The sequence below is a fragment of the Protopterus annectens genome, chromosome 7.part0 (genome assembly GCF_019279795.1).
Source record: "Protopterus annectens isolate FY-2018-M chromosome 7.part0, PAN1.0, whole genome shotgun sequence".
NCBI classification, from domain to species: domain Eukaryota; kingdom Metazoa; phylum Chordata; order Ceratodontiformes; family Protopteridae; genus Protopterus; species Protopterus annectens.
Window position 1 is genome coordinate 333,656,795 of NC_056739.1, and position 12,473 is coordinate 333,669,267.

Genomic DNA, 12,473 nt, shown 5'->3' on the forward strand with positions numbered 1-12,473 from the left:
AAAAATTTTTTTTTTTTTTTTTTTGTGTGTGTATATACACACACACGTCATTTAATATGATTTTTAAGAGACATTTTGTCTACAAAATTTATTGTATAGATTTTATGCATTCAACATTCTATATCTTGTGCTTTTTTTATGTGTGAATAATTGATTAATTGGGGATTCTTGTGCTTATATAAACGGGGATTTAAGAGTTGGTATGCTCATCTGAAGTTATTCTGACGAAAACACAGTCATCCATTTTAATCGTTCTATATGTGTTGTAGCTAAACTTTGCAGTGTGTGTTCAATAAAGTGGTGGATTTTATTGTGGTTATCCTTCCACTGCCTTTTTTTCTTTTTATTAGTACTGAATATTAAAAGGTTTGACTTCTAAGAGACACTTTTCAGTCCTGCCTTGCAGCATAGTAAACAGTACAATGTATGTATTGGAAGTCCTCATAAAATAAGCTAGCCAGAAATCACAAGATATTCAAAACAGAATATAAAATACATTTAAATTCCTTTTAGTATGCAGAATTTGCTTACTTTATATTGTGTAGTAATTAAACATTTGTTCTTTTGCCCTAGTGCCAGGCAGAAAATGGTTAGAGCTGGATATAGAACAGCACAGAGCCCATGTTATGAGGCTGCTGGATGCTTTGGACTCTACTTCCAGAGAGAAAAGGTTGAAAGTGGCTAGAGCAATCTTGTATTTAGCACAGGGTAAGTGGTGATTGTCAGACTGGCTTACTATAACTCCCTGTGTATGTTAAATGTTGACATGTTTTTTGATTTTACTTGCTCAAAGTTCTTTTGTTTCAAGTAAGTGGGTAATGTGTGTCATGATTTCAGAAGTTGTGTGGGTGATGGGTAACATTTGGTACATTTGTATTTCATTTATGTTTAAAAAAAAGTGTGCAACATAAATCTCTACAGATGTGGAAGACGTAGTTGTTGAAATCTAGTATCAAGTTTTGGATGTATTTTTTGTATCCTAATTTGTGCCTAATTGAATTGGCTTGTCAACTGTCATATCAGTCTTTGAGGATAACTGTTTTAATTGATTAGTTCTTTGAGTTCCTTGCTGACCTTGGGTCAAAGCTGAAGAGGGTCTGTTGACCATCCCATTTACCTGGTAAGCAGATTAAGTAGATAATTAACACTGTGGCTACTTACTGATTGCAGTTCAACTGCAACATTTTTCCCCCTTTTGGTTTTACTTAAAATACTGAAGTGTGCTGTTAAGTTTATGTTCCATTTAAATTTCAGCAGTGTGCTTTGCAGAAGTTGGGGAGATCCATTTCAGTCACCCTATCACACCCCCCTCTTTTATATTTGTCATTATGATGGTTCCTTGACTTTTCTTCTATTCAGATTCTGCAACTAAGTTTTACTCCATTTTTTCACATAACTGCAGGGCAGAATATGTGTTATGCAGTCTTCTGTTTTAGTTTACTTAAATGCTTTTCCTTAAGCTTTTAATTCTTTTGACGGCATTTCCAGTTTGACTGTGGCTCCACTTTCTTCCCATTCAGCTCTTTGTAAAGGTAGTGTCTTCTCCGTTCAGCACTGTAGTGTGGTGAAAGTAATTCACAGTTGCTTTTCAACTGTGCAGCTTCAGGAGTGGTGCCCCTGAACCCAGGATGGAAGTGGTAAGTACCTCTCTAGTCTGATGTCTCTTCCTCAGCTAGAGAAAGTTGTGTACAAGTCCAGGTATCTTTCTTCAGTGAACATCTCCAACAATAGTCACTCTTGGACATAAAGTATTAATGGGGTAGAAAAAAATAAAGTATGTAAACCTACAAAATGTAATATTGGTTATTTGCAGGTTCTGACAGAATGATTTTACTTTTGACAAATGACATCATCTGTTGAATATATGTAAACTTGGAAAAGACATGCATAATGGATTCAGTTCCTAGAGAAATGTAGATTTATTCGCTGTAGCAGAAAAGGGTGTATAATTTATCCTGAGATCTCCCTGTTTTCCTCTGGCTGAATTAATTTCCTGAAAATTGTAGAATTTATCCAGTTCTTCAGAAATGGTACACATTGGCCTCTGAATAAAACCTGTACCAAAAGGTGTTCTGCATAGATGCAGCTTGTGCTTTTCCCCACTTAGAAAATATCCCTTTATCTAGTATTACACCGCATGCTCCTCATTAAGATTAGTTACAGTAGTTTAAGCTGTGGGGCATACCCTGTCAATGTTCAGATGTCAAGCTTCCAAAGCTTTAGGGCATTTTCCACTTGCCATTATTACTGTTAGAGCTCGAGGACAAGCCGGTATAAAAGCAGACATACAGGCACCAAAAAATCAGAACCTGTTTGACGTTAAAGCCACCAGCAAGTCTCTCTGCTGCAACTATGTAGGTTCTGTGGTCTGCCATTTTTCATCAAGTGGGCAGCTGAGTACTATGTTGAGGACTTCTATTTTTTTGCAAGGAATTTGCCTGTGTTCACTAAATTTGTCTAGGAGAAAGAGGAAATGTTTGTGTGGTTGTCAGATTGCCTAAAAAATCCCCACATGTCCTGTCTGTCCTGTTTAAGGGAAGGACACATTCAGTTTTGTCCAATTTGTATGTCCTTACCCCTAAAACTCTTAAAGGCAGTCATATTTCATTTTAGGGGAAAAAAAAGAAGTTGAATTATTTGAATGTAGAGTCATAGAACAGGGTCTTGGTTTCATGGATTGTCCCACTGCAATCCCCAAGAAAAGTACCCATGGAGACTATAGTTTCCATCTGCTTTGTTCACTGATTCTACTGTGGCCATATCAGAACCTATGGATGCTTAGGAAGCTGCTAAGAGTCAAAAGACAAGTGCTTCCTTCAAGGTTGCTGATACTTTCCTTCAGGCAAGGAGAACCACCTTTGCTGGGACCATAACAGGGAGTGGAGATTTGCTTAAAATGTGGACTGAGAAACTGGATTCCCCAGGAGATGCCCATATAGCAAAGTACACCTTTTCCTATAGACAATCCTAGGGAGAGTACCCAAACTTAAACATCCACTCCTTCAACCCCTTCAGCTAAGCGAGTAAAGGATAAGTGCTTTGCCTTTGACAAAGGCTTGTTTAAAGCCTTCCATCTCCTCTTCAGTTTAAAAAGAAAAGTCCCCCCTTCCCCTTCAGACATCAGAGTCAGATGTGCAGAAAATAGGTTTGATTATGTCTTCCTGGCTTCCACATCAGATAACTGTGAGTCTGTCTGAGTATAAGGAATATCTATTTTCAGATTCACCAATGAAGTTATCCTTTCTATCATTCTTGCTGGGTCCCAGACATGTTTTTTGTTCCCATTTCATTTTGTCAAAGAAAAAAGTTATAAGTATGTCCTACTCAACTAATGACCATCCTTCCAGTTTTAGCAGCATTAGGGGTTGCTTTTAATGCAGCCAGCAGTTCTCCTGAGAGACTGCTACTAGCCGACAGGACATGGGATAAATTGTGCAAAGTTCCACAATCCCTTAAATTTCTCCTTGGGAATCCCATTGCAGATCCTGCATTTGTTTCCTTTTCTTAATCGGCTTCTTTCAAGCAGCTTATTCCATCTGAATACAGGTCATAAAGCTTTTGCTAGGCTAGGAAAGAAAGTGTAAGCAACTTCCATATTAACCTTCAAACAAATTGTCATTGTGTCCATTTCTTCTGGCTTATTTTAGCAGTATGAAAAAACTTAATTGCTAAACTTGCTTCTTTAAATTCTTATCTTTTGAATGTCTCCATTTACCAAACATTTCTTGTAAATTTTCATTTGACAATGAAAGTTCCAGAGCAACTGAAGTTGTCGGTTATCAGGCGATTTGCTTGGCTGCATACTAAGAATTTTCCAAAGTATGTTAAAGCAGAACTTTTAAATGAACCTTTAGGTAATGAAGTGCTCTGAAGTTGTCAATTTTCATTTTATTTTTGACTGATGTTTCGTTCCAAGCATCGGAGCTGTCTTTGTCTTTTTCACAGCTTGTGCAAAACAGAAACTCTCGAGCTTCACTCCTACCCACAATGCATCTGTCCCATTTATCTCCGATCTCATTTCTCGGTACTGGACAGATGCGTTTGCCTTCGCTCTCGAGCCAAGTCAATTTATTAACTAATATTTGTCTTCCCATAGTCCATCTCTCCCATTTACCTCAGATCTCATTTCTCTGCACTGGACAAATGCGTTCACCTTCACTCTTGATCCAAGTCAGTTTATTTGAGTGTTTGTCTTCCAAGTTTAGTTGTCTGTCCTTTTTCTCCTACCTTTGTTACTTGTATAAACTAGTTATTACCATTTTTGCTATTTGTACACTTTCTTCTTCTTTCCTACCATTGTTGGTAGATTTTTCTGCAGTGTACTGTTCTCTCCCATTTCTCTACTTAAAAAAAAAAAAATTTTTCTACTTTAGTTTGATTGCATGTCCTGGTCATGTATGTGGTGTTCTCGGTAGTATGGCTTATAAACCTAAGGGCCCCTTTGGCTTAAAAAATGTAAGCAGTGTAGCCACAAAATTCCTTCCGACTCTCTCACTTCTTGTGTGTATACTGTTTAGGACCACATCATCTCAGGAGGATTGCAGTATTTGCCCCGGTTTCTGTCACTGTCCATTAGTTGAAAAAAAAAAAAAAACTCTTATTAGAGTCTAATTCCTTCCACCTTTTTATGAAGCTATATCTGCGTAAGAAAGTAAAACTGCTATCATCTACTTCCTCTGGGAAGGCCAAGAAGAGAAGCATGTCTATGTCCAGTGACTGTTGAAGTAAGGTAGTCAGTGCCAAAAAGTTCAAGGGCTCGGAATACTGATACTGCAGTGTCTGTACAGACATCCTCCACTTCATTTGAACCTTCGGCACCAAGTGCTTCGGCGCAGACTCAATTTGATAGCTCATTTCCTCAGAGGCTAGCTTTGAGCAAAGCTTCAGTGTTGAGTGATTTGGTGCCAAATATTTCTCATTGGCATACACCTACATGTCGATATTCCCCATCTATTGATCCCTTTGTTGGGGAATTGCCAGAGGTCCGGCTACATAGATTGAAGTCTTCGGCATCTTTTTGTTCCACCAAAAGCCTGTCTGAGACTGACGTGGAGAGACTGGTTGAGAAAATTTTATGAACAAGAGAAATTTCAGGTCCCTCTTGGCCCCGACACCTTCAGGTGCCAAACATTCCATGTTAAGTTGTCTATCTCGCCTTCGTTTCTTGCTTGTTGAGATTGGAGCCGATCCTCGGCTCCAACTCGGCCATCTTCTATAGCTCGAGAGCTCTTTACTGGCTCGAGGCTACCCCTTATCCCATGATGCCAGGTGCTAGATACCCAGATCTCGTTTGCCGCTTCAGCTGCAAGGTTCATGGTTACTGGCTCAGGCTTGTATAACTTTATTAATCTGCCTTTTTTGTGTCAGATTAGGGTTTTCTTTTAGATATCTGTTCTATATAATTGTTGTGATATTTCATAACGATAAGTAGTGCAGTTAGCTAGTGTATGGTAGTTGTTTTCCCCCTTAGAACTTGTTTAAATTAGAGAGTTCTCCCCTCCCCCTCCTCCTGTAGATGTGTTTAGTCTTTGGTAGGTAGCCGTTTGAGTTAGAGGCTTCCTAGTTTAAAAAAAAAAAAATGTATATATCATCTTGGTGGTAGTGTTGTCCATTTTCTTTTTCCCGAATTTATTAGGCCTTTTTTGTGTGTTTGTGCTTAGTGTGCTGGCCTGTTGACTTTATTGGGTCAATTTTTGTGTGGCCTGTTGGCCTAAGATTTTAGACAGGGTATGTCTAAAGAAACTAAAGTGTCTGGATTCAAGAAGTGTGACTCATGCTGTCAGATGATGTCTCTGACAGATGGGCACACTTCTTGCGTCTATTCCCTAGGCACTGTGCACCTGCAGGGTTCTTGTTCTATCTGCCATGCATTTAGCCCAAGAGTTCTGAAGGAGTGCAAAAATAAACTTATTTTGAGAGGTCTTCTCAAGCCTCAGGATTCACTGGCCAAGGCTCAGCCAGTGAAATCCCCTAAACCGGCCAAATCGTCGGCTCCCAGCTCAGAGCCATCATTGGCCCCTACCTTGCCTACTACCTCTTTGGTTCCGGCAGGAACCAAGGAAACTGCTTCGTTGTCTGCTCCACTAGTATCCTTGGAGCCATCAAGGACTAAAAAAAGGCCGAGGTCCCCTTCGCTAGTCTCCATTCATTCGGCTCCTCGGTCTCCCCTTTTGCAGAGTGACAGTAGTCCTAGATCTTCACATTCTTCTCGGTCCTCTAGGCTCTCAGACCATGACGTGGAGAGAGTGGTCAGTAGGTTGGTCGCAGACACTGACCAAAATGTTGTCCAGCCCTCCGCATCAGGTGTTTGCTCCGTCCATTTCTATCGATGTTCCTCTTCCGACTCCATTGAGCTCGGAGCCAGAGTTTATTGGGGTTCGATTCGTGGAACCTTCGGCTCAGATTACGATTTCTCCTTCGGATCTGTTGTCTGCTCCAATCCCATCGATGGTGCCTTCCGTCGAGGGATCTGGGTGCCGAGACTCCCTCATTGGCTCCGAGGGGGCGAGTGGCATCGGACCCTTGTCCGACCCCGCTCTCCCTCTTGGAGCGTCGGCGCAGGTGAGCTCGGCTCTTACATCAGCCTTGGAGCCGTCTCCCTCGGTGCAGAGGAGGATTCCGGTCTCTTCAGAGCCGGAGTCTTCTCTGCATTGTGGCAGGGATGCCTTCGATGTCATGAGGAGTGTGCTGGCCTCCCAGTCAGCTCCACCTGTGACCCCACTGGCTCCGTCCTCCATAGTGCCTGCATCAACCTCTGTCCGTCCTCCAGACCGAAAGCGTGGGGAACCAGTGCTCCAGACCACCCCATTGGGTGTTTCCTCTTCCTCCGAGGCCTCCCCTGATCATTCAGAGCAGCCCCCTCGGAAGAAGTGCAAGAGGAAGCACATTGACTCCCCCGAGTCTGTCTTTTCGGATACGGATTTGGATGAATCGGAAGGGTCCCCGAGATCCCATTCTGAAGAGGTTTCCTTTGTGGACATCCTAAAAATGCTTAAGCAGAAGGGAACTGGAATACCCTTGCCCCTACCAAGGATGAATCTGTATTCCTGGATGCATTCGGTTCCCGACTCTCCACCTCCTGGGTTTCTCCGCCCTTCGATCCACTAATGTCGGTGGTGGCTCAAAGGGCTTGGTCATCCCTGGATACAGTGGAACCAACTCCAAGGAGGCCAAGTAAGTTTATTACTGCTCCCTCGGACAGACAATTCCTTGCTAACGGTGTTCCCGTGGATGCCATGGTGGTAGCAGCAGCCACTAAAAAGGAGTTAGCGGAAACCTCTTCCTCTGTCCATCCTCCTAACAAGGAGTCCAGGACCATGGACAGATATGGGAAGCGAATGTTTGCTTCAGCGACCTTCTCCATGAGGTCACTGAACTACTTATGCCATTTCACCAGGCTTCAGAGGGATCTCCTGAAAGAGCTCGGAGATACCCTTCAGGATCCATCAGCTGAAGGGGCTCAAGCTGAAGTGGCTTCTCAGCTGGCAACCCTTAACTCAGTAGGCAACCCCTCCATGAGGCTCATTTCCTACGCAGCCGATGGTGCAAGTAGAGCCGCGGGTACAGTTTGACACTTCGGAGACATGCATGGATGCGGCTGTGTAACTTTGCTGAACCCTTCAGAGCGTCATTCACCAACACTCCCTTTGACGGTTCCTTTCTTTTTGGACCACAGGTGAAAGGCACTCTTACTAGGTGTGAGCAGGAAGGCAAGACTCTCTCTGCCATGGGAGTCCATTTTGCCACTCCTTCTAGACCATACCACAAGGGTCAGAAGAGTGGGAAAATGTGGTTTCGCAAATCCCAGGGAGCTTCGCCTGACAAGTGGTGATTTTTCCTCCAGGGGCAGAGGAGGGAATAACCATAACAACGGACGCCGCCCTCGTGGCAGAGGGGTCCGCAGAATCAGGGCAGCAGAGAATCTTTCTCTGACAAGCCCTTCCAACATCCCTGAAGTGTTGCCCGACTGTCCGCCTCTGGTGGCAGTCGGGGGAAGACTTTCAGTGTACCCAAAGGCCTGGCTAAACAGTTAGCAAATGGGTACATTCAGTCATATCCGGAGGTTACAGAATCCCATTCTTTCAACCCCCTTTTCCGTCATGCAAGTCCCCCTCAGATGTTCCACCCAATCTGAGGGACCAAGCCGTTATAGAAGTTTCAAAACTGCTAGAAAGAGTCATCCAGGAAGTCCCGGCAGTCCAATACGGATCTGGAACTTACTCATAGTTCTTTTTGGTACCAAAAAAGACAGGGGACTGGAGACCTATTTTGGATCTCGGCAGACTGAACAAGCCTGTTCAAAGAACAAAGTTTCGGATGGTCACGCTACAGTCCATTCTACCCTTTCTGGGTCAGGACAATTGGATGTGCTTCATATATCTCCAGGATGCGTACTATCATATCAAGATGGACAGATGCTCCAGGAGGTACCTTCACTTCCGGCTGGGAGCCAGTCATTATCAGTTTAGAGCTCTGCCCTTTGGTCTCACCACAGCCCCCAGGGTGTTCACCAAATGTATGGCAGTGGTCACGGCTCACCTGAGGCGTCAAGGATTCCAGGTGTTTCCATATCTAGATGACTGGCTCCTCACTGCTACTACCAGGCATCAACTTCAAGCCAGGGACTACACAATTTCAATTTACTCTCAGCTAGGCATTACTATAAATTTCAAAAAGCCTTCTTTGTTGCCCTGTCGATCTATTACTTATATAGGAGCAGACTTAAACACAAGGAGCATGTATGCAAAGCTACCTACGGACAGGGTGTCCACAATTCGCCAGCAGGTTCAATTCCTCATGCAGTGCAAATGGGTACAAGTCAGGTATGTCCTTCAAACCCTAGGCTCTATGGCAGCGGCAATTCTTCTGATACCTCTGGCCCATTTTCACATGAGAATCCTTCAGTGGCTTCTATTCACACAGTAGTCCTTCCAACAGCTCCCCATGTCTCATATGATCATGATTACAGAAGCATGCAAAAGACACCTTTCCTGGTGGATTGTCTCCCCTCTAGTGACTCAGGGCAGACCCTTCATTCAGTCCCCTCCAGTTGCCACAGTGACCACGGATGCCTCGCTGATAGGGTTGGGGGGGGCATTATCAGGGCAGGACAGTCCAAGGCACTTGGCAGCCTTACGAGTACCATCTGCACATAAATGTCTTGGAGATGAGCCGTGCTCCTAGTGTTGCAAGCCCTTCAGGACTCTCTGCCTTCTGGGACCATTGCAATTGAAGCAGACAACATGTCAGTGGTGTGGTACATCAACAAGCAGGACGGAACCAGGTTCTACCCCCTATGTCGAGATCAGTCAGACTCTGGCAGTGGGCGATTTCTTCTAAACGATTTCTGATTGCGACGCATATCCCTGGGAAGTCCAACGTCATAGCGGACAGGCTCAGCAGAGCTATTCTCATGCCTCATGAGTGGTCTCTGAATCAGGTAGTTGCGGATCTGATCTTCCGCAAATGGGAACAGCCTTGCTGCAATCTGTTTGCCACCCCCTTCAACACCAAATGCAGCAACTACTACTCCCTTTTACCGCTTCCCGATCACCTTCCCAGAGGCACTCTGATCCATGATTGGCCTCGGGGACTTCTTTATGCCTTCCCTCCATTCCCTCTTATACCCAAACTCATACAGAAAGCTATTCCGTTGGGTTGCAAAATGATCCTCATTGCCCCCTACTGGCCTCAACAGATTTGGTTTCTATTCCTGCATCATTACCTCATCGAGCAGCCCTGGACTCTGGATCCTATTCCATACCTACTGATTCATCAATCAGGAGAGCCGCATCAATCCCTGCAAACACTCCAGCTCACAGCTTGGTTCATCCAATTCCAACCTTAGCTAGGCTTCCCAGCATTTCCCCAGCCGTGCTTGAGATTGTCTCCTCTCACAAATCCGCCACTAGGAAGACTTATGTTAGCAAATGGAAACGTTTCTCTTGGGCAGAGGCTAGGAACATAGATCCCTTTTCAGCTCCAGTGCACGAAATCTAGCAGTTCCTAACAGAGCTTTTCCATTCTGAGTCTGCTTCTGTCACAATCAGGGTTCAACTAGTGGCCATCTCTACTTTTCTTGTTGGTTTTTCTAATATGAACATTGTCTCATAAGCTATGTAAAGCTTTTCTCAGAGGGACTACTCTCCTTAAGCCCCTAGTAAGAGATCCCCTCCTCCTTGGGACCTTAATTTGGTACTAGCCTCCTTGATTATGCCCCCTTTTGAACCGGCTGCATCCTTCTCCGTTAAGTTCCTATCTTGGAAAACTCTCTTTCTGGTAGCTATTATTTCAGCCAGACGTGTCTCGGAACTTCATGCACTGAGTGTTCGTCCTCCGTATTTAGTTTTTCACAAGGACAGGGTTGCCCTGAGAACTAATCCCTCCTTCCTTCCAAAAGTCTGCTCAGAATAATCTAAACCAATTTATAGACCTCCCTGTGTTTTTCCCTAACCACACCAACAAGGCAGAATACAAACTACACCAATTGAATGTTCATAGACAATTGTGTTTTTACCTGCACAGAACGAAGGATATAAGGAAGTCGGACCAACTTTTCCTTTCCTATCCTAGGGGCAAACAGGGTCTTCCAGTTTCCAAAGTGAGACTGTCCAGGTGGTTGTCTCACATTATTACCTTCATCTATCAACTAAGAAACAGAGTTGTCTATCAAACCGAAAGGTCATTCTACTAGGGCTTTGGCCACCTCTGTAGCCTTCCAGGCTAGGTTGCCCTTGGAGTCTGTCTGTGCCGCTGCCACGTGGGCAAATTCTCATACCTTTGTTTCTCATTACAAGTTAGACATGGTCTTCAGGAGTAGAGCTAACTTTGGTTCCACTGGTCTGAAGAGTCTGTTCCAATGAGCCACCCAGGATTGTAGGTGCTAGGGACGCTGTCCCAACAAGCAAGAAACGAAGGCGAGATAGACAACTTAACATAAAGAAGTTATGTACCTACCATAACGTTCCATGTTAGTTGTCTTCATCTCGCCTTCTTTCTTGCGTCCTACCCTCCGTCCCCCTGTCCTATTGGACCGAGAGGAGTCCTGGTTTCACTGGCTTGTTTCCAGTACTGACTGAGAAAGTGTTACAGGTTTGCTCAACCTGTTTGTTTGGACAGGTTGATTCTCTGGCTATGTCTGGGGTTAGCTATTACAAACGAGATCTGAGTAGCTAGCGTTAGGCATCATGGAATAAGGGGTAGCCTTGAGCCAGTAAACAGCTGTCGAGATATAGAAGATGGCCAAGTCGGAGCCGTGGATTGGCTCCGATGCCAACAAGCAAGAAAGAAGGTGAGATGAAGACCACTAACGTGGAACGTTATGGTAGGTACATAACTTCTTTTTTACCCCCTTGACTACTTCTCCTATAACCTCCTCTGAGATCTTGGAGTTTTTGGCTTCGAGTTGTCTGATGTCAGCTGCTTCACTTCCGACAGTCGCAGGGACTTTGGCACCTATTCAAGCTCAGAGTTCTTCAGCTGTGTCGGGTCCAGAGACCTTTTGGAGCCGTAGTTGCCTTGTTGGCCCTGAGGGGCAAGAGTTGACTCTTCCTTTTTTGGAGCAGTCTCTGCACCTTGGGGCTTCGGCAGGAATTAGCTCGGCACCAGCTGCTGTCTCGGAAGCTCTGATGTCAGCTGCTTCAGGAGCAGTCTCTGCACCTTGGGGCTTCGGCAGGAATTAGCTCGGCACCAGCTGCTGTCTCAGGAGCTGTCTCATAGTGGGAAGTGATCACAGTTCCAAGAAGTCTTCTTAGATCCGGGTTCCCTTTCCTGTTCAGCAGGGTCAGCCTTCAAGGCCATGGAGAGGGCTTTGGCTGGGTCAGCCACTCAGTTGACTTCTTCCTCGAAGCATGCCCCTTCCTCTAGTCCAGTTTTCCAGCCAGCTCCACCACAGGGACAACGAGTGGTAAAGCCTCAGGACCCTTGGATTCAGATTCTGTCTTCTTCAGGTACCTCTCCAGACGTTCCCCCTGAGGAGGTACCTCTGAAGAAAAAATGCAAGCGGAAGCACTTAGATTCCCCACAGGAATCTGTCAAGGAAGGTACTGATTTTGATGATGAAGTGTCTCCCAGATCACATCCTGATAATTTCTCCTTTGGGGACATCCTGGAAATTTTTAAGCATAGAGGTGATTGGAAGTCCCAAAACCCTACATCTGAAGGATCAATATACCTGCAGACTTTTCGCATTCGCCTGTCTACCTCTTTCGTGACTCAGCCCATTAATCTTATCCAGTTGATTGCTCAATGGACATGGAAGGCACCTGACTATATTGACCCTGTTCCCAGGAGACCAGTTAAAATGTTATCCACTCCAGAAGATAAAGAATTTTGCGGAAAGGGTCAAGCAGTAGATGCCATGGTTGTAGCGGCGGCCATGAAAAAGGAACTAGCTGAGGAAAGTTCCTCTATCCATCTGCCCAACAGAGTCCTGGACAATGGATGGGTTTGGCAAGCAGATTTATGCTTCATTG

At 44.6% G+C, this 12,473-nt stretch overlaps 1 protein-coding gene across 1 annotated transcript in view; it reads left to right on the forward strand.

The window, feature by feature from the left end:
• The window catches only part of STRIP1 (striatin interacting protein 1), a gene marked incomplete in the record, with an annotated part of 820,756 nt that overhangs the window by 121,200 nt on the left and 687,083 nt on the right, over positions 1-12,473 (forward strand). The window contains 1 exon segment of the mRNA XM_044076197.1: positions 574-708. Coding sequence (XP_043932132.1) covers positions 574-708 — 135 coding nt within the window.